The following is a 26038-nucleotide window of genomic DNA, read 5'->3' on the forward strand; positions in this document are numbered from 1 at the left end:
ATAATGTTTCTGGCCACACAGCTTAGACATTTGGCGGGTTGGAACCAACCAGGACAGAGGACAGGGGCACATGATATTATTAAATGTTTGTTTCAGAATAGAGACACCCTTATGGCCCTTGAGATCAAGTTGTATTCAAAAGAGTTTTCATTTCTACCCACTATGAGATTAATTGGTAAAAAGTGGAAATCAATTAAGGAGTTATTGGATATTTCTGAGTTTACAAAATATACTCCAATATGGGAAAATGGGGAACTCTATGAGGTAAACAAACTTCACGGATTTGGAATATGGAAGAAAATGGGGATTGAGACATTGGTGCAAATATATGATCAAGGTGTCATGTGCTCCTTCCAACAATTACAAGCAAGATATTGACTATTGAATGCTTAATTCTATAAATATTTTCAGTTGAGGCATGCACTCACTGTACATCCAGGTGTGCATGAGGTCTGTATTAATGAAAGTATGGTTATAGATAAACTTTTTAATGCAATTGCAACAAGAGGATTGATTTAAAAAATGTATTCAAATGTATTGCTTGGGGTTCTGAATAAATCTCCTATGAAATGTAAAGTGGGTTGGGAACTGGATCTGGGGCCACTAGACGATACCCTCTGGAGGGAGGCGCTGCTTTCAATCAAATTAGTTTCACCGTCCGCATCACATAAATTAACACAGCTCTATATTGTACACAGAACATACCGGACCCCTGAATTCATATATAGGATAGGACCCAGGGAAGACTATAAATGCCCAAAGTGTGGGCGTCTGAACCAGGTTCGTTGATACATCTGCTGTAGAGATGCCCAAAGTTGAAACGATATTGGCAGGAAATAGTGTACATAATAAATATAGCCTTTGGAGTTCATATTTTTAATGCTCCAATGATATGTATTCTGCGTATTTTTGGATCCTTGAAGGTGGAGTACTATACAAAGGTGGCTATAACAAGGGCATTGGTTTGTGGCTCGGCGTAGTATAGCCTTTAGGTGGATTTCAGCAGCACCTCCCTCCGTGGAGGAGTGGAAGAAAGAATTACATAGTTACATAGTATTTGAGGTTGAATAAAGACACATGTCCATCAAGTCCAACCTATAGTGTGTGTGTGTGTGTGTGTGTGTGTGTCTGTATAGATCCCTGAGTCATCTCGTTATTAGGAGTACTTGTACCCCTGTATATTACCGTTTCTCAGGAAATCGTCCAAAAGCTTCTTGAACGATTCCACACTATTAGCCGAAATCACTGCTTGTGGCAACGAGTTCCAGACCCTAACCGCTCGAACTGAGAAGAACCCCCTTCGCCCCTTGTGTTTGAATTTTTTTTCTACCAGTTTCAGGTGGTGGCCTCTAGTCTTTGTTATGGAATTAATCGTAAAGAGTTTGTTGCTAATGTCGCTATGACTATGGAACATTTTGTACATGAAAATCATGTCCCCCCGTAATCTTCTTAATTCCAGCGTGAACATATTTAAATTTAGTAACCGTGTCTCATAGCTCTTGTCCTCCATCCCTTTGATGAGTTTGGTCGCCCTTCGCTGGACTTTCTCCAGTTCAAGGACATCCCCTACAGGATCTGCCTCTCCTGACCCTCCATCCTGCTCCCGTCCTCGCCGGAGCAGTCACTCCCCCTCCGGATAGAGGATGCGTCCTCCTCCAGCAGAGTCCCCCCTGAACGAATTAGATAAAGTGGTTGGATTTGAGGGAATCATGTTTGAACATAGAGAGCTTTATTTGGTACTGGTAGTCTGTGGAGAAATGTAACATAGGCAATATGGTGCGATGAGAAATTGTTTATCAGTGTTTTTTTTTGTTTGTTTAATCATGTATTTATGGGTGTAAAAGTGTTATGTATTGTATTGCTGCAGCAGTCGTGTTCTTGGTACCACTTTTAACAGCCAGCAATCCGGCGTCTCTACAGCCACCGGAACGTTTGTACCGTGTGGTGGCGCCCCCTCCCCTCCGCCACCGTTGTCTTCCCCAGGCCACACTGTCCCCGTGCAGTGCCTGGGAGCGGCTCGCGGGTCTCCCTGCAATGATTGGAGCGAGATTCAGTGGCTTCCAGCCACTGATCTCTCCTCCGATCACTGGACCTGGAAGTGATGTGTATTACATAACTTCCGATGTCACTGTACACAGTCTCCAGCTCTTAGAGCCAGGAGATGAAGCTGGGGAAGCAGATCTCTGCTTCCTCAGCTTCTTTGGGGTCCCTAGGTGACATTAGGGGTCTGTTTTTAACCTTAGCGGTGAGACAAGTTTTTTTGCATGCTGGCTGGTGAGTGTGCTGGTTGATTTGCATAAAGAGGACCTGTCACACCCTATTACATAGGGTGCTTGTTAGCCCCTATGCAATAGTGTTAGTGTAAACCAAAAAAGTGTTTAAAAGTTATAAAAATTCAAGTAACATAAAAGAAAAATGAAAGGAAAAAAAAAAAATGCAAAAAAATGTTTAAGCCCCCACATAGGCACACCAACGCGTCTTCGTGTGTGTATGTGCAAAAACAACAATTGTGCTACACATCGCCGTGGACGTTGGAGTGAGAGCAATGATTCTAGGGCCATCAATCACGGCTGGCACTAAACTGATGAGCGGTAAAAGTTTAAATGTTTCCCTATGGGAAATTTTGGGTATTGACTTTTTGCGGCTTCACGGGCAAACGCAATTTTAAGGCTTGACATGTTTGGTATCTATTTACCCAGCGTGACCCCTTTCATATTTTACCCACAAATTGGGTATTCTATTAGGTTTCTGTGCACTAAATTTTAATTTAGTTTATTTTTTCCTAAAAATACTGGTTTGATAAACATTTGCACAAAAACCGTGCAACATAAAAAATTGCAACTAGAATTGTTTTATTCTACAAGGCCTCTGCTTTCAGAACATATATAATTGTTTGGGGGTCTGAAGCTGTTTTCTAGCCAAAAATTTATATTTTATCATGTGTGCGCAAATAGTAAGAAAATGCCCCGGACAGCAAGTGGTTAAAGAAGACAATCGTTCCATTAAACCCCCACTGACTTGCATTGAGTTCTCGCTCGTATTTGAACTTTGCAGCAGTTTGAATACGAACCGAACACAGGGGTGTCCAGCCCATCACTACTGGCCAGAAACGGCTGATCTCCAGCCCACTGTTCGTCCTCCCTTGGACAATTGTGCGCGCGTGTCCAGAAGCCACTGCTCCTGTTGTCTTTCGAACATGCTGCTATTGAGGGGGGGAGGGGGAGGGGGGTTTAAAACAGATCTCGTTAATAATGCACTAGATACAATAAATGTACAATGCATACAGAGAGGAAGGGGTTAAGGTACAGGTCACATGCAGTTGGAGGATGGAGAGGGAGGTGCTAATGTGCAGGATATGGGAGGCATTGGATTTAAAACTTTGTTGCCGCTGAAGCTCATTTTATTTGGAAAGAATGGGAGAATTCATCTGTTCATACTGCAATACACTTCGTATGAACCAGGCCTGATGGAGGAATCTGTTCTATTTTTTTGAGCCCACAGGTTTGCGGAGGAAGCCCTCTAATTAGACAAATAAGGCAGTTGCCTAAGGCCTTGCCCTCATGTGGGATGTGGGGTGGGGGCTCACAGCTGCCTAACTCACCTCTACAGCTTCATTTTGTGAACTGAGGCAGTGGTGGATCTGGGGGATGCTGCACCCAACTTCCCCTTACATAATTGTTGCTCCCACTTTCTGCACGGACTGCCCAAGGTCCCCCCTCCATTCTGTGGGAATTACAAGAGGCCCTGGTGAGAAAGGGGAGCCTGCCCGGGGTGACATATGCTGCCACCCCTGCAGCATCCAGCAGTGGCGAGGAGCTGGCACCGGAGGGGGAAGAAAGTGTCTGTTTTGTGCCTCCGTTTTACAGTGCCTGCTTTCAGTATACTGAAAGCAGGTACTGTATGCCTAGGAGGTAGCCTCTCATCACTTAACTAATGGCTCTTAAGAATGCTGGGGGGGTTCTGGGAGCCACTGACCTCTGCGCATTACTTCTTTAGGGTTTTGTTTATAGTCAATTGCATAATTAGATATGAGAAATAAAAATTCTAGCTCTAGGAGCTGTGACTTCCTGGCTGTTGGGATTAAAGGCTAGCCTTAACATATAAATTAAGCTAGTCTAAACAATTGATATTTAATTTTTTTTATCGTTTGCATTTTTTTCCCAATGCATACTTGGCCTCCTTTGCCTAGCCCTGCCAATGTCAAACTTTGAAGTACAAAAGCCAAACACCATACATGGAAGAAAAAAAACCCACTGCAGAGCATAATACAATATAATAAAATATTTTATTAAAAACCTAATATCCATAAGATACAGAGTCAGACTAAAACAGATCCGTTAAACCAGTGCATACATTTTTTAAAACAAAATTACAGACATACAAATTATGATCAAACCACACATTTTCTTGTGAATCAAAACAAGCAATTTCTTTTCAAATGTAAACTATGTGTAACTGTCATCAGATATCATGCAGATGTGAAGCCAATTGTCTTTGTAGGGGTGAGGGGAGGGAGATAATGTGAACAACCACCACACACAAAACCCGAACAGTGAAGAGACCAAGACAAAAAAAAAAAAGTGTGACGTGAAGCAAAGTGTGAAGCACTCAAAACAGTCTCTGTATGTGACCAAAAACAGAGTTAAAAAACCTCATTGTGTATGCAGTAACTGTAAACAGTGAAAATGTGATATGCATGGCTTCTAAAAGATGAATATCTTGCTAAAAGGGACCCTGCAACAGGCCTGAACTCTACATTCCCTGCAAGTCAGCCCAGACTTCAGGCAAAACCCTGGTTTGTTTTAAAGTAGAACTCTTACAAAATTATCCCTTACAGTGGGGCTATCCCCACACTGCAAGGGTTAACTGCTCATTTGTGCCTAGGGATGAAAATAAAGTTATACACGCCTAATCCTTGGAGCTGGCAGTGCTCCCTCTCCTCTGCAATGATGCAGTGTCCCTTGGTGTCCTCACATCCAATACACCGTATTGGACATAACTCGAGGATCCTTAGACCACAGTAGTGGGGGGGAAGCGAAGCTGGAAGGACTGGTCTAAGAGCCAGTTGGCTCAGAGGATAAGGCGATTACAACTTTAGTCCCTAGACAAATCCCAAAACAAGCAGGTAACTTGCAGTGCAGGGGTACCCCCACTACAAGGGTTAATATTTTGGCCACAATTCTGCTTTAAGGGCCAGTTCACACCAAAGACTGCATTCCAGAGTGTTCAGCTTCTGGAATGCAAGCTAGCTGACTCCCTGCGTTTAGGGGTGTGGTGGTGCATTGAAGTAAATGGCACCGCAGTGCAATCGCCCTCACCTGGAACGCAGGCACATTAGTGCCTGCATTCTGGTCCAATGTGATCTGCAAAAATACTTCAAGCACTATTTTTGCAGATTGCTTGTGTTCAAGGTGCGGGCGATTGCACTGTGGGTGGCTGCGGTGCCATTGACTTAAGTGCACTGCCACGCCTCCTCCCGCCCCTGAACGCAGGGAGCCAGCCAGCTTGCATTCCAGGAGGTTGAACGCTCTGAAAGACTGTCAGTGCTGTCACATGGAATCAGGGAGACTGAAATGTGTACGCTGTGACTAAATCACAACTGCAGCTAAGCAAATACTGGATTTTTAGTAACCCTGTTGCTTTGCCCTCCATGTGCAAAGCACAGGTCCCTTATATTTTCCAGGGCAACTAGAAGAGGAACCACAGAAACTCATTGCAGGTTTTCCATAATCTTAAAAATCTAAGGCCATGTACAATTGATGCAACTAGAACAGTTTATGATCAGATTGAAATAAGTAAATAGTCAATGGTGATGAAGACCCTCCAAAAACTAGTGCAAAAAATTATATTATATTCAGTAAGGTATAGACAGGATAAAGGAGCAGTCTCCTGAATTTTTTTTTTATTTGTGAACTTTTTGAAGGTTTTTTTCTAAGTGTCAGATAAGCAATTAGAAAGTCAGAGATATGATAAAGAGTAAAGTGTTTCGTGGCTAGGAGAGTGGGTTGTCGTGAAAGATCCATGACAGAAGCTGCAACTTGGAACTTTGTAGCTACAGTCTTAAATTGACTCAACTGTGGAGTCTTAAAATGCATGCAGGTATTAAAAAAATGTAGATTTGTGAATCACTTAACCATCGGTCCTCAAAACTCTGATTTGGTGCCGATCCTGTCTGTTCTGGAGGGTGGCTACTTTTGTTCCCCATGGTCCCTGTGTGTTGCAAAGTAGCCAACACTCCCGTGATGAACTACAATCTCAATACACATGAGCAGGCTTAAGAGTGGTGGCTACTTTACAACACGACTATAGGGAACAAAAGTAGCCACCCTCCAGAAGTACAGTGCTGGCACCAATTCAGAGATTTGAGGATCTACAGCCGAGTGATACATTGTTATAGCTCAGGTACTTGAATCCATGTTTAATATTCTCATGAGTTTAGTATCATGTTAAGGTCTCCTAGAAATGTTGATCAATGTAACCCATTGCAGATGGTAGGTACATGGCCCAGTCTTTTAAAGAAAAGTATATTTTAGAAACTACATCCTAGATATCCTTCTGCTAAGCCATGGTGTAGAAGACACAGGTTTCATGCCATTATCTTCGGATTGCTTGGACAGTTCCTGAAGGGAACAAAAAAAAAAAAAAGTTAAATGTTACATTCAAGGACACAGTTTTGGGCAAGGGGCAAAGCATGCAATGAGTTAGTTTTAATATTGCATATCCATAAGGAAGCATCATTAAAAGCAAATTTGATACAGCCATACTAAAGCAAACTAAAGGAAACAGAGCCTCAGGTTAACAGACAGGAAAATGTTCTATATGGCATTATACTGTAGGTCTGCATAATGTATTGCAATCACCTGGGTCTTTTGCAAACCTGTAACCTTTATTGCTATAGGAGCAAAAATCTTGGGAAGCTTTTATTGTGCAAACCACTCCCATACTCAAGTATAAATGGATGGCCTCACCCTGCAACAGTAAGGTATGTATGGTGGGGGGCACGCATGTAGAGTGGCAACTTTCTAGTTAGAGTGGAAGAAAATAAAAGCCAACTGGCTGGCTTTATAAATGAGAGTAAGGCATCTGCCAAAAGTTTACCATTCAGCAAATGTTTTTCTGTACATTGGGCCATGCATGAATAAAAAAAAAGTTACTGTACCATGAGCATTGAATCCTCATTGTTGCTGCAGACTTCATTTGATGTGCACAAGCTTGAGAAAAAAAGTCAAAATTAGAACAGGTTTGTGGCCTAAACATTGTTCAGTGTATTTGACTCATGAAACCAAAAAGGCCTTTTCAAAATTCAGGCATATCCAGAATATCCTGGATGGGTCGTGTATACACAGAAATAATGCACGTCTCTTCTGCCAAAAAATGTCCAGCAATTTTACCGACTGCTTCCATTTTATGTAGAAAAAAAAAAAAGTGACTTTACACTTAATTTTTTTGCATTTGTACCCAGTTTATAAAATTCTATAAGAAAAAAAACAAAAAAACACAAAACCCCAAAACAATGAATATATCCAATCTTTTTCTACATACGAATTCTTCCATTGTATAGTAAAGGATGTAGCAGAAGTGCATCCATTGCCTACATACTGTAGTCTAAAAGTGTCCCCTTTTCTCATGTCAGAAAGTTGGAAGTAATGCTTAAGTCATAGCTCTACAACAACCTTTGTAAGGCTTTGACTTTTACAGTTTGTATTTGAATAAAGACAAGTTCTGTGAAATGTGCAACCATGTTCTATAAGCCATTACTATACTCACTTATTTTCATGCACAAAGCAGCTCGTTTCATTCTTTGCATCATGGAGATCATAACTGTCCCAGAAGATACTCGGTGTGTTGTCCATTTCTTGAATGTAATTTAGTAAATCATCAAATGAGATTTCTGCATCACAATGCTCCGGGGTGTTTGTAGTTTCATTTTCAAAGTTATCTGTTTGAACAGCGGAGTCACTGAAGAGTACTGACTTTTCTAACTCAGTTTCGTTCAGCACTGTGATGGCACGTGTAATGACATCCGCAGGAATCAAAAAATAGAATTTTTTGTGTGCAGACTCTTTATTTCCTCCTCCAGTCTCAGCTGCTGTTGTGGAATCTATACATGTGTCCAAAGTGGCCTGCAATTCTGGTTCTTTGAGTTCAATGGTTGGCAAGTACTGTGCAGTAGTTTCTTCAGTGACCCTGAAGTTCAAAAGGGGAAAAAAAAAAAAGTTACAGGATCAAGACACTCAATGCATACTAAACATCTTTAGAGACTACACAGAAGGAAAGTGGCAAGAATGTGCCAGCATGGTGCCAAGTGGGACCCTTGCTCTTTGCAGAGAACCAACACCCCGTGCTGTGTCAGAGCTAGAGGTCTGCATTTACTGGGAATACAAGCTTTGAACTGATGGGAGAGTTATACTGTAGGTATGACTCAGCAGGGAGCATGTTGGACCTCTGCAACAAAGCCACTGCTTGCAGACAGTGCAAAGGTCCTACTCTGCGTCTGCTGGCATGAGACAGGCCTTTCTACTTGGGCTATGGCTGCTTTAGAAAGAAACAGCTGCAAGACACTGAACACCGATATATTTCAGGGGTATTTAGTAGATTTAAACTGAAGGGTCATTTGGGCTTTACACCCCATTCACTGAGCGACATGCAACATATAGGGCGACTTTTCACACGATGATCGCACGACCTTTCCTATTGGACTGCATGAAAAAAGACGCAAAATCGCGCGACAGCCACGCAAAAAGGGTCCTGCACAAGCAGCGAGTGACATTGAGCTGTAGAGTTGAACAGCTCCATTGAAAGTTATTGGAAGAGCGAGATCTCACGATATCTTGTGGCAATATGCGCGGAAATCCGCACAGTAAATTCGCTCAATGTGAACGGGGACTTACAGCTCTTTCCTTGTTTTTGTCATGCAGCAGACCACCTCCAATTCTGTTTAAAGTGTTCTACCTAGGACCTTGGCCAGGTGCTCTGGGTGTAGCACAACCTCTAGCAGAGCACATTACTCAGGAGACCAGGGATGAAGCAGTGTGGGACCTCTGCAGCTCCCACTTACCCCAAGCACCAGTGTAAGGCACATTTATACCATGCTCTAGTTGTCGAGTTTATGTTGTACAATACACAATACTGACCTCTTCCCTTTTTACACCATGTACTGTACATTACAATCAAGGCTGGATTAAGAGCATCATGAGCCTGGTGCTGAGGAGAATTTGGTGAGTTTATAGAAAGGTAATCACCAGGGCCCTCTTCCTCCTGTCTGGGCTGCGATTTGTAGTCTACAGCTTGGAGTCAGTGGAGGAGTGCCAGGGCCTGGCTGCAGCTGTGAGCCTGGTAGATCTGCCACTCAGGGGTGTATCCATCGCAAGACAAAGTTTGCCACCCCCCAAACAAGTGAGGCAACCCGTTCCCCTTCTACAATCCTAGGGGACATCCAGCCTGGATGATCCAGGGGCGTACAGCAGCAGCTGAAGGAGCGCCCAATTGCCGCTGCTTTTACTGCTGACAGGCTGGAGGTGGGGACAGTCTCCAGCTGTCAGGCACCCAAGAGCAAAGCCGTGGAAATTGACAGCCGGTGAACGATGCAAGGACTCCCAGGGACCTGAACAAAGGTAGACCAGCTGCAGCCCAACTGCTGATGTTAAGGGACTGAGCAGAGCAGTGTGGGATGTGGTCCCGTGGAGCACTGGAAGAAGTGCAGTGTGTACTACAGGCAGTCTTGTTTAACAGATCTCCGCACACAGGCTGTGGTATATATAGTCACATAATAGATGCCTATACCTGTGTGACAGTTAAAAAGATCCCTGCAATCTATTATATACACCTGTGTGCAGGTGTTGCCTGTACCACAGGCAGCCATGTCTGCTGGGATTATATTTAGAGATTGTTTACACCTAACCCAGTATGTGCCAGCACAGTTAGTGGCTGGAACGCACACAGCAAGCCTCCCTGCGTTCTGGGGTGGGAGGGAGTGTGGTGGTGCCCTTCAAGTCAACGGCACTGCTGTTAGGTTTGTGGTGCGAGCCCGAGATGACGAGGAGGACCTCCCTTGCAACCCCGTCTGATGACCACTGGGGTTGAGAACAGTAGGGTTCAGGCAGGGGATGCACGAGTGCCAGATGCGGAACTCTAGGTCACGAGGTCTACTTGGTGACCTAGCAGAGTAGCCGCCGTGCTTTAAGGGTAAGGCAGAAGGAAGCGTAAGAGACTAGCCGGGTCAGTAGCGAGCGGGCAATATGGTACAAGGGGTTAAACCAGAGCGAAATCCAGAGACAAGCCGGGTCGGTAACAAGCGAGCAGCAGAGCGCAAGGATAAGGCCAAAGAGAAGTCCAGAAACAAGCCGGGTCGGTAACAAGGAAGCCAAGGGAACAAGAACCACAATGGGCAAGGAACAGGAGCAAGGCAGGGTGAATGACCAGAGAGAGCAAGCACAGCACGAACATCCAGTGCTGGCTGAAGATCACCCAGCACTGAATGAGCGCCCTGCAGCGCCTTATATAGGCTGAGGATGAGCTACTGCGCATGCGCCGGCCCGATTACGTCACCGCGCCGCTCCGACGCGATGACGTAATCCCGCGCGACGACGCAATCTGCCGGGCCTTCTGTCGTCTGCGCCTGCGCAACCGGCCCGTGCTGCTGGATCACCTCTCTGCCTATGTCCCGGCAGAGGGACACGGCATCTCCCACAACCAGGTACCCGACAACTGCAGACATGCCAAACCCACCCACAGCGAGATCGCCTGCACCAGAATGTGTGGTATAGCAATGCCCAGGTTCCAGTACAATTGCAAAAAAAAAAAAAATATGCATGCACTATTTTTTGCAATTGCACTGAACCAGAACCCGGGCATTGCTGAAGCACAGCTCCCCTGAGATTTTTCCCTGGTGACATCAGGCCAGCACCCTAGAGCAGCACAGTAAGTCGCTTCATATTCTGCATTGCTGCACAATGTATTGCCAGAATTTGCAGTCTTCTATAGCCAGGTGGCTTTCAGCAAAACTATATAATGTGTTGCTGGGATTTGTAGTCCTTTATAGCTAGTGGTATTCTGCATTGCTATACGATTTATTGCTGGGATTTGTACTCCCTCTATAGCAAAACATAGGCATTCATATTCCACTTTTAATGTACAGTGTGGAAGAAGCGGAGCTCTAAGAGGAAAAGGTGGAGTTTACAAACAAAGGGGTTGTCTTAAACAAGGGGCAAATTTAGATTAGGGGTTGCCCGAGTTTAGTCTTGCCTAGGGCAGCACAAAACCAAAATACAATACTGTTGACACTGACTCAAACCTCAGCAAAACATTGTACAGCAATGCAGAATACCATCAGCTATAGAGGACTACAAATCCCAGCCATACGTTTAACAGAAACGCAGAATACTATGCTACATACTCTGTTGCTATGGGTTCACGACCTGATGTCTCCAGAGTCTCAGGAGGGCTTTGCAGGTTCTCACTTCAGCAAGTGCCATTAATACCCAATGTTCCGGTCTTCTAAATGCAAGTGTTGCCACAAAATATGTCTATGTGAGGAACAAAGATACACCAGTGTGGACACCTCACAATATAAAGTGCAAATCTCTTGAGTACCTTTGTCATGAGCTGAACTTGTAGGCATTTTATACTGACTGGTGAGAGCCAAAAATAAACCTGCATGTTAGTAGCATGTTTTATGACATTCTACAAGCACATTATACAGACATGTGAATTTTTTATGCAGACATACCTTGTGAATGAAGTGGCATTAGTGATTTCTGGATATTGTGGGGGTGCACCCAGCAGGAAGTGATCAAAGCTTTCCATATCCTCAAAAAAAGGAGACAGGGCAGATTAGGATTATGATTATCCTCCAACAGTTGCGCAGTGCTTTACAGTACAAGGAAGACATTACAATTAAAGACAAGATGGTAAGGAGGGCTTACAATCTAAAAAAGGAGGGGCAAGTGATACATTGAGATAGCAGTGTGCGGATGAATTGTTTGAGAAGTTAGGTTAAGGTGGGATAGGCTTCCCTGAAGAGAAGAGCCTTTAGGGATTACCTAAAGGATGTTCCAGAGGATGGGAGAGACTCTAGAGAAGTCCTGGAGGTGAGCATGGGAGGAGTTGATGAAGGAGCTGGAAAGCTGGAGGTCCTGGGAGGAGCAGAGGGGACCGTTAGGGTGATATTTTCAGACAAGGTTTGAAATATATCTGGGTGCAGAGTTGTGGATGGCTTTGTAAGTGGTGGTTAATATTTAGAATTTTATCCTTTGGGCAAGTGGAAGCCAGTGCAGGGATTGGCAGAGAAGGGTTGCAGACACTGAGCAGTTGGTCAGGTGGATGGTCTAGCAGCTGCATTCATGATAGACTGAAGGGGGGATAGCCTGTTTAGTGGTAGGCCAATGAGGAGGGAGTTGCAATACTCAAGATGCGAGATAAGGGAGTGGATGAGTTGTTTTGCGGATTCATTAGTGAGGAAGGGGCGTATTTTGGAGATGTTATAAAGGTGAAGGCGGCAGGATTTGGAGTGATTGGATGTGGGAAAGAAAGGTGAGGTCCGAGTCAAGGATGACACCTAGCACCTTGGAATGAGGGGAGGGATGCATGGTTGTGTTACCAATCCCAAGGGAAATGTTAGGGGAAGGTGCACAGGCAGGAGAAAATATAATGAGCTCAGTTTTTGAAAGATTGCGTTTTAAGAAGTGTTGACATCCAGACAAATGTCAGTTAGTAGATTATTAACACAAGGACACTGAGGTGAGTTGTGGAGTAGAAAGATATATTTGAGTCATCAGCATAGAGATGGTATTGGAAGCCATGTGAGGTTATTAACTGACCAAGAGAGGTGGTGTAGATAGAAAAAAGAAAAAAATGGTCCCAAGGGCTGGGGGATCCCTACAGAAAAAGGAAAAAAGGGGAGAGTTAGATTTGTAGGTGACACTAAAAAAGGAGCACTTCGCTAGGTAGGAGAACCATGTGAAAGCAGCCTTGTAGGCCAAGCAAGTGGAATTTTGAGGAGGAGTGGCTGGTCAGTGTCAAAAGCAGCAGAAAGGTCTATTAGCAAGAGTAAGGAGTGGTGGCTGTTGTTTTCTAGCAGTTAGTAAATCATTAGTGAGTTTTAGGAGGGCGGTTTCAATGGAGTGTACGGGGCAAAAGCCAAGGGGTCCAGAAGGTTATTAGCGAGGCTGCGACTCAGACGGTTGTAGATAAAAGGTGTTCTAGTATGGAGGTGAATGAGAGCAAGGAGATGGGTCTGAGATTATTGAGGTTGGTAGGGTCCAGTGAGGGTTTGGGTATTGGGTTGACCAGCCCAGGTTTTAGAGGGGAAGGAGAGATGCCAGTAGAGTGAGAGATTGAGAAATGTGAGTAAGTGTAGGATAGTGCAAGAGGGTGACCAAAGCAGGTGAGGAAACAGGGTTCAGGGGGCAAGTGGTGAGTTGTGCATCAGAAGCTTTGTAACCTCTTTTGTGGTGACAGTCAAAAGAGGAAGTATCAAGTGTGATGGTGGGTCTGGTACATTAATAGGCGAAGGCAACTAGATAGTGGTGATCTTATCCCAAATTGTATCCATTTTGGTTTTTTAAATGAATGGCAATGTCCTGGGCAGTGAGTGAGTTAGTGGGTTGTGGTGGGGGACATAGTGAAGGCTTGAAAAGGTATAAAAGAGTTGACAAGGTTTGGATGAGTTAAGGAGTGACAAAATAAGGTCTGTTTGGCAGCACAGAGTGAGGAATTATATTTTAGTAGGGCAGCTTTATACAGGGTGAAGTCTTGCAGAGACCAAGTTTTCCGCCACAGTTGCTCAAGAGTGTGGCTATGTCTTGTTTGATGTCTGGTTACTTCAGTTTGTCACTGTCGTAGCGGACGTGGTCCAAGTCTGCGTGTAGTGAGGGGAGCCAAGGTGTCTAGTGAGGATGAGCGTGAGCCGTTAGACAGAAGTAGCAAAGTCAGGGCTGGACAGGGGGGAGATTTTTTCAGAGAGGTAGTCAGTAGCAGTGACGCGACACTCGGCGAGGTAAGTAAGAAGAAAAAAAAAAATTTAACCCATTCATGTTCGCAAATCGCATGTGCAGGCGAACCTATCTGACCTGGAACAGCTGATCGGTCCTGAAATGTCACTTCCATCCACCTTTGCGAGTGCGGTGGAATGCAAGATCGCAGTCAGAGAGAAGTGACATTTTCAGGACCGATCAGCTGTTCGAGGCAGATCAGTTCTCCTGCACCTGCAATTTGCGATGCCGATCTGCCCTGGAGCAGCTGGGAAAGCACTGGAATTGTTCACCTATTGGCGGTCACACATTCCACAACCGAAAAACTGGGCGGGATTATGTTTAAACGTGTGACCACGTCACCTGTCACATATTCTAACTAGGGATGTCCCGATAAACATCGGTATCGGGACCGATACAGGGCATTTTGACAAGTAATTGTACTTGTCAAAATGCCCCGATACAAAGCGCCGAAGCTTGCGCTATGTTTTTTTTTCTCTACTTGTCACGTCACTGCTGCTCCGGTTGGCTGCCCTCCAAGTGGGGTCCTAATTTAGGTGGCCGGTCCTCTGGGCAGTCGTCGGCCACCTAAGTTAGGACCCCACCTGAAGCGCCACCCACCGGAGCAGCAGTGACATGACGCTCCTCTACGGCTCAGCGACGACGACCTCAAGTGTGAGGAAAATCGTTCAACACATCGTTCGGCACCACGATCGAGGCAACATTAAGTAAGACGGGGCATGGGCTTAGTGTTGTGTGAAGAACAAGAATTTATTGCTGCAGTGCATCCTATATGTACTGTACATGTACTACATATAGCATACATATTTACAATTCTCCCCTGCTAATATGAAGGGGTTAAATGATCCATAAGTACATAACATGTGGTTGTACTACAGATCATTTAACCCATTCATATTAGCAGAGGATAATTGTAACCATTACTGCAGTGTACTGTATATACTATGGATCATGATTTAACCTATTCATGTTAGCAGGGCAGAATTGGGAGCAGCGATCCTGCCCCGCGCCTGAGGGAAGCTGGGACGGGGCTGGCTGCAAAATCTATTTCTATAGTGTACTGGACGTGTGTAATGTATATGTAGTACATATATACAGCACACACATCCACTACACCAATAGATTTACAATTCTCCCCTGCTAACATGAATAGGTTAAATCATGATCCATAGTACATATCAGAGTCGTACTATGGATCATTTAAAGCCACCTGTCCCTTAAAAAAAAAAAATATTGGTAATTGGTATCGGCAAGTACATGAGGGGGAAGTGCTTGGTCTTGAAAAAGTGCTATCGGGACACGCCTAATTCTAACATAGTCACAACCTTTGATAGAACACTGCCATCAGGGGGGTATGGCCCGGTACCCATGTGAGGGGGTCTGGGCAGCCTGGGAGGCCCCTTGTGGGTATCGGCTGTACCAGGGGTGGCATGGCATAGGTGATGGGAGGGGGTGAGGAGGCCGGGCCCCAGCAGCAGGTAAGAGGAGTTGGGAGGAGGTACAGGGAAAGGGACCCCGACATCCAGACTAGCCCACCTTGGACCCTGCAGAGCCCACCATAGTCTCAGGTGGGCTATGCAGGATCTATGGTGTGCTCTGCAGGGTCTCTGGTAAGTCCAGCAAGCTACTGCAACATTAGAGAATGCCGGGTGGGGGGTCAGTGTGATCTGCTCCCGCGCCCCCCGTCTTGGGAGGGGGGCCCCAAAATAAAATCTTGCACCAGGGCCCTTTGGTTATTAGGTCCGCCACTGCTGAGAGATTATGTACTGAAGGCAGAGACAGCCTTTTTAAAAAAGGTATCAACAATGGCAGCCTACATAGTAAACAGTTTCCTTTAAAGCATAATCCAGAAATGGTCATTTTAAGGTTACGCTTACCCAATAGTAGCTTTGAACTGGTGTAACAAAATAAGGTGAATTCATGCAACCAAAGAGCTCAACCGCGGTGTTTAATAGTACACACTAAGCGAGAGGGGAGAAAAAAGAAAAAACAATCAGCATTTTTTGTTAACCATCATACATAGCACATACCTAGGAGTATACAGTACTAAAAGAAAAGGTTATTCACTCACTATCCATACAGATATCCAACATCTATCTTCAGTCTCCATATCACTCATCTGAACCAATAAGCATTATGTTATAGCTACCCAAACTGAGGGCAAGGGGAAAGAGTAACTTTGTTTAGCAGTTTTTATGTCATGTTGGGTTCTATTTACTGTTCATCATTCCTGCCACCTTTAGGAGGAATTTGATATACATTTTTATATTTACACACCGAGGCCATGGCCATATTTGGGTCAATATGTCAGACAACATCCCTTGCCTCCGTTTATATTCTGCTGGGCTTTATTTCAACCAGCAGCTGGATGAGACTGAAGTGATGAATTGGTTGTTTGAACACTGGGAACCCAGTGTCATTGCAAACATTAAACCAGGAGCTAGATGATCAGTCATTAATGCTGCCCCACTCGAGCACTGGTTTCTCTATACACCAGATCAGAGTCGGTGTTAATAAATCTGTCATAGCGACTTTTTCGACATTTACCTGAATCTGTTAAGATAAAAGCTAGCATCAGGCCTTCTATGAATTTGGCACAAGACCTTTTGAAAGTTCCACACCAGAAAAGTGGCTCAAAGTAAGTGTCTAAACACAGTATGTTCCAAATCTACAGACTCTTTGCACTACTAGTCAAAATGACCAGTTAAGGAAGAATGGCGTCCAAGGCCAGGTAGCAGTTGAGCTTTACACCACAACCTCCATTCCACACACCCCACCAGCTCATCAATTGACATTGATGAGAAATTAAATGGGCACAGAGATGCTGCTGCATCTACATCTGCAGGGAGTATGAAGGCTGTAGATGGGTCCTCTGGACACCAACAGGGCCCCTAGACTCCTGCCTAGGTGCCTTGTGAAGGATCTAGCACTGGTGAACATTACAATTGTCCTCCTTCAGCTCTCCCCTACAAAGCAGCTATTTGAATTACAAACCTGGTTTATAACACTCAGGCTAGGGAGTGGCAGTATAGGATTGATTTCAGATACTCTAGCGGGCATTACATAAAGCTTACTAGAGAGATCATCCATCTAGTCATTACTTATTACATACATTATAACAAGTAAAAGGTCAGTCAGAACTGTTGGCTACTTGATAAACCCAACTAAAGCAGAATACTGTAGTACATAAAAACCATCACCCACAAGCCCCACTGGTACTGGTAGTTGACCAGCCTGACAAACCTGCTTTGTGTTATTGAACCTATACAGAAACATTACTGGAATTGATTAGTTGGTATGGGCCACTGCTACCTTTTACATCATGCACTAAGATAACAAAACACATTCAAGATATTAAGAAAAAAATAATTTACTACTACGATACCTTTAAAAGCTTGTTGGAGGACAAACCCCTTCCAAGTGATTTAAACATTTTCCTTAAACTGTTCATGTCTTGGGAAAAAAAAAAAGTTACATCAGTATAGGAATTTCTATAAACATAGAGATGGCATGTAAGCCATGTGTTTGAAGGAACCCTATAATGAGAAAGACTTTGTTTGCTGATCTTTACTCTGGAAATGCTATTTTCCTGGTAGTATCTGGCATTAATTCTTTAAGTGACTGTCCCAAATATGTATACTTGCTCCAGAGCAGTGACAAAGTGTTGAAGCCATTAGATCAGTGTAACACTTAAACCAACCAGTACTTGTAGTAGAGGTCAGCAGGAATCCACATATGCATTGTATGACAGGTTCCATTCAGGGTTAATCTATACAGGTAATTTTAAGCTCTTGCTGCTGAGATTTAACCCCTTGCTAGCAACCACTAGCTAGGATGTTTGTAGGAACGCACTCATGTAACACAAATCCCTATCAAGCAATCACTAGGAAAAGGAAAGGGTAGCTCAACAAAAGTAACAAATGGCCTTCTAAGGAAGAGATAAAGCTCAAGTAATCACAGAATGTTCCAATGATGTGCAACTGGTAACAAAATCCTACTTTCTCCATAGAGAACATCTCATTCCATATTGTCTGACATGATTAAAATTGCCCATGTATTTCTAGACAACCAGTTATAACCCCAATTGCACACCACTTTCCCCACTCACCATAAAAGTTCTGACTCTTTATCTCATGAAACAACCCCTTGTACTTGTCTTTTATATATGGAAAGGTGCTGGATCCCAGAGCTTCATACAGGTGCCCTGTGTTCTCCTAATGAGCATAAGAGGGAGGATGGACAAACAAATACACCTGGCCAGAGGCACCGTGTATTGAGCTGCAATCCTACTTTTGACCACAGGAGGGTGAGATTTATTACTACAATGTGCTGTCCCTCTAGGGCTTATTTACACTTGTCTGCTTTTGGCAGATACGTTTTGCATTGACATCAATGGAAAATGGCAAAAACAAACAAATGTGAATAGGCCCTTACAGTGAGGGTTGGATACATTTCTTGCCTGAAGTCATCTGAATTATGAATGTCAGAAAAGCAGATCTATGCTGGCCACACCTGTTTAAACAAAAGTTGATTGAAAAAAATTACTTTTGTCAAATTGAGGGGTGCCAATGGGGCAGTGTATAGCCAGATTTACTACCAATCCCAACAGAAAGTTGCATGCTGTTTTTAATAGTTTTTAAGCACTCGCAACTGACTTCTGCTATGAGATGATACTGCCACGATCATTTCCATTAAGGTGCTCATACACTGGTCGAATTCCGGTCCAAGTATTAATGTACCGACCAAAATTCGCACTGTGTGTGGGGCTGTCGGCTCTCTTTCAGCCGGCATTCTTCGATCAGCTCATCGAAGGAGCCTGCTGGAAAATCTTTATGCGATCAGAGCTGGCAGCAATGAGCTGCCCACTCTGATTGGGTATTCTGTTTGTGTTGATGGAGGAATCGCTCCAATTTCTTTAGTTCAGCCCGTGGGTTGAAGGAAAAAAATTGACAGGTGTATGGCCAGCCTTAGGCAAACTATTTTTATGGCACATAGCTCTCAGTACTGTAAGAGTTTAGTATGGGATACTTTTGTTCCCAATAAGATAAGTATTTTTGCAGTTAAGATATTGTTAGGTTACGGTAAGGGGTAGGGATTAAGTTAAAGTAAACTTGTGGGTCCTGTCATTGCTGTACTTCTTCAGAAAATACCAGTGCCCTGGCTGTTATTCAGGATACAGTCTGTGGAACCATCGCACTCAGAGCCGCTGCTCCAAAAATGGAGGGTGGGTGTAGCACATGTCAGCGGGTGGCTTCCGACAAAATATCAGTAAAGGATGGACACCGGCACTCCAAAGCAAGTTCAGTACGTGTTTATTAATGTACTAGTTGCAAGTAGAACACTCTAAGCAACGTTTTGGTGTCTCACAGGTCGTTGTTTAGAGTGTTCTACTTGTAACTAGTATGTTAATAAACACATACTGAACTTGCTATGGAGTGCCAATAGAAAGCTAGTTACCATGCCTTACATGCAGTTTTTTAGGCTCTCCCATTTAAGTCCATTGGGGCCAAAACGTGCGACTCTCCCTCAAAGAAGCTCATGTTTTTTTTTTCGAGCTACAAGGTTCTGGAAACACTATTTGTAGGTGTAAAAAGGCACCAATAAATAGAATGGAAAATTCTAGTGAGCCCTGGTGAGAATCCACACAGCCCTGGTGAGACCTCGCACAGCCCTGGTGAGACTGCATGCAGCCCTGGTGAGAATCCATGCAGCCCTGGTGAGACCTCGCACAGCCCATTTGAGACCCTGCATAGCCCTCCTGAGTCTCTGGAAACATCAGGCCGCCACCCCGGAACAATGCAGAGTATGTAGCTTCAAAATATTCTGCATTGCTGTATAATGTATTGCTGGGATTTGTAGTCCTCTATAGCTGGTGGCATTCTGCATTGCTGTATAATGTATTGCTGCATGGCGGACCTCCGTGGTGGATCAGTGTCATTATACATGCTTCTGTGCTCTCTTCTTTTGGTGCGGCAGCGCCCCTCCTGATCCACCAAGGAGGCTTGAAATTACCGTGGGGAAAATGGAAGCGAGCCCAGAAGCGGCTCCTAAATTTAAAAAAAGCAGCACTGGAGAATGATGCAATTTAACCTCTTGCCGTCCGCCCGTAGTAAAAAAACGGACGGACGGCACTGCAGCATCTGCGACATCCCCTACAGCTTACCTCATGATAGGACTCCCGTTCCTGATACCGTGGGCGGTGCAGGGGGGCGGACCAAATGTGCTTGAAGTCACCGGTTCTACCTGCTGCTGATCAGCACAGCCCAGGCGACCAGAAGGCACTCTGATAGGTATGCCCAGCGCATGGTCCTGCCCACTAGTCATGGTAACAAGCTAATTGACAGGCTCCTGTCCTCCTTCTTTGCAGAGGAGCCCAGGTCCCTGTAGGGAAGGAGAAATAGGAGCCTGCCAATCAACTGGTTACCATGGCAAATGGACCATCCTCCTTCACTACAGGCAGGGTTCAGGGCCCCCACTGGTGACTTTATGGGGCCTGGCCAGTACAAGGGGACTGTCTGTACCATCTTGTTGGCAGTCCTGGTCATGGGCCCCCTCCTGGCTGCGGGCTCATTTAAAGGTCCACTTATTTATGTGTTTATTATTGGTATTTATATAGTGCGGACAATTTGTTTAGCGCTTTACGTAGTGCACATTCACATCAGTCCCTGCCCTCAAGGAGCTTACAATCTAAATATGTATGGTGCATTTAGAAAAAAAAAGATCCAAAAGCACTGTAGGAAAGATTATTTTTTTTGGAAGGTATAAATATTTAAAAGGGATGTTGGCTAAAGGAGAACTATTGGTAGAGTAAAATGTACTCTTCCCAACAGTTTGAGCCGGTGTGTGACACTCTATAGCTCCAGAACCGAGCAATCACAAACCACTGATCACTCAGCTCACGGCTTCTTCCTCTAGAGAGCAATAACTGTCAGTCATCACTCCCCACAGGGATTCCCCCCTCTCTCTATTCCTCCAGCGCTAACTGGAGGGACAGACAGGGAAGGGGGTGGTGCAGTAACTGGCTCTGGCTCTACAGAGGCTGTCAATCAATCAGCGGTGTGGATCCTAAAGGTCCCAACACACCTTACGATAATCGTACGATAATCGCGGGAAATCCCGCGATCGTACGATTATCGTAAGGTGTGTGGAAGCCGTGCGACCTCTACTACTGTAAGGTCGCACGACTTTTAACTTACGGGCATGTTCGAAAACCTGCTGAGCATCGTACGATGTTCGGCGGGTTTGTGGCATGTTCGTACGATAAAACACGTACGGGCCGGTGTGCGCAAGCGCACACTGCCCGTTCGGCATTGCGGTCATCGGAAGCCCGCCCCTCAGGGGGCGTGGCTTGCGATCATCGCAAGTACGATCTGCCTATGCAAGATAGGCAGATCGTAAGTTTTTTTAAGTACCTTACAACCATCGCAAGACAAAAGTCTTGCGATGGTTGTAAGGTGTGTGCCCAGCCTAACAATATTGTCTGGATCTTTCCCAGCTGCAGTGAGGCAGGAATCTTGGGCTGTCCCCAAGTGATCCTACATGCAGTTTGGGATAGATGATTGTTCCTGAATGCTATCTGCCTGCATCCGGGGACATTCATCTATCCCGAACCGCATGCACAATTACTTGGGGACAGCCACAGACAGATACGGCCGCTGTCACCCTGTCGTTAACTTGAATGGGCACAGCGGCCACATCTGTAGGGACATACCTGGGACTCCTGGTGCAAAAATCTTCAGGTTCTTGGCACAGGATTCCCCAGCCAAAGCCTAAAGCACTTATGTGGATGGGGCCTATGTATCCTGGGAACATTGTCACCAGGACTGAAAGTGAGGTAAAGTCCAACATTTGGAGTTGTCAGAAAAACAGCTATAGAGTCAAAATCCTAATAAAGTAGAAATCTTTAGATTTTGACTTTTTTGGTAAAAGAAAATGCATTTGTATTGCTTTAGGCAGCTGTTTTGCCCATACAAAGGCATGCTGGTGGATAATAAACGGACGTGAGCTTTTTATGGGCCATGCATGTCAGTTCATTGTATATATAGGCGGTAACACTATTAAGAACAATAGGAAACCTCTTCACATACAATAAGCGTATTAAAACGCAATCACATGAATAAGCCCTAAAATTCAAGGACATTCTAAAGGCCACTTTCAGTATTTTATCACATTCTAATGCAATATTTCTGTATAGTAAATACTCCAAAACAAACACAAGGACTAAACATAAATTTCCAGCTCCTGACATCACATTTCCCAGAGAAGATGCAATTACTACTCCCGCCAGCAGGTGTCACTGTGAAGCTAGTAGAGGGAGACAATAGAGATGATTGTAATGTTCAATATACTTCCGGGGAACCAGAACTTCCAAGGAGAGCAATGTTATGCTACAGTGCTGCTGTGTGATATACCCGACATCTACTCTTTGTATGTATATACAGGCCGTGTTCTCCTCTCATTATATCTATATACAGGCTGTGTCATCCTCTCATTATATGTAAATACAAACTGTCCTCCTCTCATTATATCTATATACAGGCTGTGTGAGAACAACTGCACTGTGTATTGTATACACGTAGGTCACGTTGCAGGGAGAGGGACAGGCTGCAGACTTGGAGCTACTAATTTAGACTTTGGGTTATTATTTTATGTGAAAGACATTCACATCAGGCTCTGCCTCTTAGGGGCAGTTTGGTTAGAAGATCATTTATTATTATTATACAGGATTTATATAGCGCCAACGGTTTGCGCAGCGCTTTATAATATAAGGAAGACATTACGATCACAATACAATTCAAGACAAGATGGTAAGGCGGGCCCTGCCCGTGACGGCTTACAATCTAAGAAATGTAAACATAAGAACATTCAGATAACGTCATGGTAATAATTAAACACTCCAGACTCCATTGCTGCAAGGACACACTGCTATTGAAAAATCCTCTGTACTGCACTTTCAAGGGCCCTCTGTATTTGACGGCAATAAAAACCATTCAGTCCATTGGCGCCTGTTAAAGTAGACCTATAACTATTTAAATAAATTACAAGCAGGAAGTTTTTTTTTTTTTATTATTATTGCAGAAGAGACAGAAGGGCTGTACGGGGTCTCACCATGGCTGGGCAGTCTCACCAGGGCTGCTTGTGGGTCTCACCAGGTCTGCATGGGCGGGTGCATGTCTCCCCAGTACTGTGCCAGGTCTTACCATGGCTATGTGGGCATGAGGTGGGTCTCGCCATGGCTCCGTGGGTGGGTGCAGATGGCGGGTCATGTCAAGGCTGTGGGGGCGGCAGGAAGGAGGAGGAGATGTGCGGCTGGTGTTTAAAAATTTAAAGCACTGGTATTAGCGTTTAGTATCGGGGCATTTTCACGAGTACTCGTGAAAATGCCCAGTTTCGGCACTGATACTGGTATTGGGGCATCTCTAACATCGACTGTCAATATGTTAAAGTCAAGGTCTGTGCATTGCAGGGTGCTGTGGCAATAAAAAAGAGCATTGGGGGCACCATAAAGTGCATTGCAGCACATGAGTTATCACAATGCAGTGTGAACAGACTCTTAATGCACAACACGTACTTACAGTGACAGCCACTAACCGTAATACCATGATTCCTCTGTGATAGGAGATCAACTCTCTCTTTTTCAAAAGGGCATCTAAAGCAGTGCTCCCCAACCTTTTTATCGCCGCGGACCGGGGGTTGGGGACCACTGATCTAAAGCATGAAGAATACATCCTCTATGTGGAAACAATGACACCAAAGTACTCAGGAGATGGGCAATGTTTCCTGGTTGTGAAAACTGTTTTTTTCTATGAAATATATAAGCAATGCCCAGAAATAAATAAAAAAACACTACAAATGAGAGTTTTTCAAATGCTTGTAAGCACCATGTTATCCCTTTGTTGACAATGGTCTTGCCTGTAACAAATCTACGGGTTGCAGCAAAAGGGTTACCATCATGCTCAAGAGCTCTAGACCTTGCTTCAACATTGTAACACGATTTGTTTCTTTTTTCTTGTATTACTAGATCACAATTTAGCCGGTAAAATGTCTTCATCTCCCTCGGAGCCTTCAGACATTAAAAGTGATGCACCTAAAGAGAAGGATTATCGGACCCCTGGATTCAGGGGAATAAAGACGACCAGTCTGTTCCGAGCTGTCAACCCTGAGCTCTTCATCAAACCAGTAAGGGCAGAAGATGAGTATTACATTATGTGCAGTTCTTTTTTCATGACAAAGCAGTCAGAATTATTCCAGAGGTGGAAACCTTTTTGTTGGGTGACTTGGGCTAAGTAGGTAGAGGCATTCTCCTCAGACAACTACACAGTCAGCTGAGCAGCTAAGGTGCCAGATGGCCTTGGATCCGTTCAGATGTTTCCAGTGTAAAACAGAAAGCTCGAATCTCTGGAAATCCTCACAACTGTTTGAAAACTGGTCTCCCAAAGTTAATTTGTGGTAATGGGAGGAACGCTAGAGAGATTTCGTCCTATATTGTTTTCCTGGCAGAGACTTCACATGTTGCCAAACAAGCAGCTGAAATTTCCCCTGTCCAGTGGCATCTGTCCCTGAGTTGCTTCGTGAAGATCTTCTCTCAGAGTGGACTTTTTTTACGTGTCAGGATATGATTACATGTGCAGATCTTTGATTATCCATTTCCAGCTTCCAGTCAGAAGCTGATGGCATGCACACTGTATTACTTATCCTCACAGATGAGAGATGAAAGACTGTGCACCTACTAAGAAGAAGAAGTGAAATCTACTGATAACCCATTGCTACAAATTATCCCATGGCTTTGTTTACATTAAGCCCAGAAGCTGATAGCTGTTCATAGAAATGTAATCTGCTTATATTTTGTCTTTCCTAGTACCGCCCACCCCCCTTCATCAAAATGCAATGGTATTTTTTTTTTAAACCTATCCATTTCAATGACATAACTCATTTTAGACTCAGTGATGTCATAACTGGGTCTCTGTACTTATTTACGCAATTCAGGACGATCATGGCTAGTGGAAGGGGCTTACATAGCTTCCTCAAAACAGAAGACCACTCTAGGTAATACCCACATGGTATGCTGAACCTCCCTGATTGAAAGAATTGAATGAAAGATGATGCTGGACATCCTCAAGCCAGGAAATAAGGCTGACGTTTTCTGACTTGCTGCAGCTTCTAATGTACACTGTGAGACACTTCAGTCTTCTACATGTGTGCAAGTCTTAAGTAAAGGCTGGAGTTTTACTATCATTTACAATAGCTACCTCTGTAACATGTAACTTGGTAGATGTCGTACCCTGCTGCTGTCAGCGTGCATAGAGCTAGGATGTACCTAAAGGCTGCTCTCTAACCACTGCAATCTGCAGGTGGATGCATTTTATTAATAGCATTCATTTTTATTTCTTTTACAGAACAAGCCAATAATGGCGTTTGGACTATTTACAATAACAATGTGTGTTGCCTATATTGCTTATTTACAAGCAACAGAGGAAAATAAAAAGGACTTGTATGAAGCAATTGACAGTGAAGGAAACAGGTACACAAGAAGGAAAAACTCCAGATGGGATTGAAATGTGAATGCTGATGAACTATGATCAAATGACTGCAACAGGAACAAATCAAATATACATGAAAAATACCAAAAATTAAACTGAATTATGGAGAGAAGATTGTCCGAGAGTGAGAATTTGTTAGGACAACACTGGGGAACTCTCTTCCTGTTTGTAAGCAGAGGTATTACTATGAATGAACTCGAAACTGTATGAATGTGAAAGAAATTAGTTTTTTCTCGAAGGCATTTAATTCTATTTTCGGTCATGCTGCCAAAATGCTAAGGTCATAAAAACCTCTCAAATCGGATTTGTTTTTTATCCTTTGTAGAATTTACCGTGAAGTTGTATATTTATCAATGAGTACTTTATGGCAATGATGTCAATTGCAGTTAGTTATATATTATTATTATAATACAGGAAACAGTTTGTACTTGGGCCGCAACAACTAATCGACTAAGTCGATTATAATCGATGAGAGGAAACGTCAACGTTGACTTTCGATTAGTTGAC

At 44.1% G+C, this 26038-nt stretch overlaps 1 protein-coding gene across 2 annotated transcripts; it reads left to right on the forward strand.

Annotated features, from left to right (window-relative positions):
* The first annotated feature begins 11126 nt into the window (after nt 1-11126).
* SMIM8 (small integral membrane protein 8) lies at nt 11127-25556 on the forward strand. 2 transcript variants are annotated; one of them, XM_018554353.1, is made up of 5 exons: nt 11127-11138; nt 16848-16850; nt 21813-21825; nt 24013-24170; nt 25388-25556. In XM_018554353.1, the coding sequence occupies exons 4-5, from the start codon at nt 24033-24035 to the stop codon at nt 25544-25546; spliced, it is 297 nt and encodes a 98-aa protein (XP_018409855.1). In that variant the 5' UTR covers nt 11127-11138; nt 16848-16850; nt 21813-21825; nt 24013-24032; the 3' UTR covers nt 25547-25556. The 2 variants fall into 2 exon arrangements, with proteins under 2 accessions (XP_018409855.1, XP_018409857.1); XM_018554355.1 differs by lacking the exons at nt 11127-11138; nt 16848-16850; nt 21813-21825 and adding an exon at nt 22407-22432 and having other exon boundaries at nt 24025-24170.
* Nucleotides 25557-26038: the final 482 nt, after the last annotated feature.

The sequence above is a fragment of the Nanorana parkeri genome, unplaced genomic scaffold, assembly GCF_000935625.1.
Source record: "Nanorana parkeri isolate BGI_ZX_2015 unplaced genomic scaffold, ASM93562v1 scaffold154, whole genome shotgun sequence".
In the NCBI taxonomy this organism is placed as follows: Eukaryota; Metazoa; Chordata; class Amphibia; order Anura; family Dicroglossidae; genus Nanorana; species Nanorana parkeri.

Excerpts from the sequence above, each read along its gene's own strand:
- SMIM8 (XM_018554353.1), top strand. The coding sequence starts at position 24,033 with ATGTCTTCATCTCCCTCGGAGCCTTCAGACATTAAAAGTGATGCACCT. Across the intron at positions 24,171-25,387 it reads CTGAGCTCTTCATCAAACCA|AACAAGCCAATAATGGCGTT; the intron begins GTAAGGGCAGAA and ends TTTCTTTTACAG.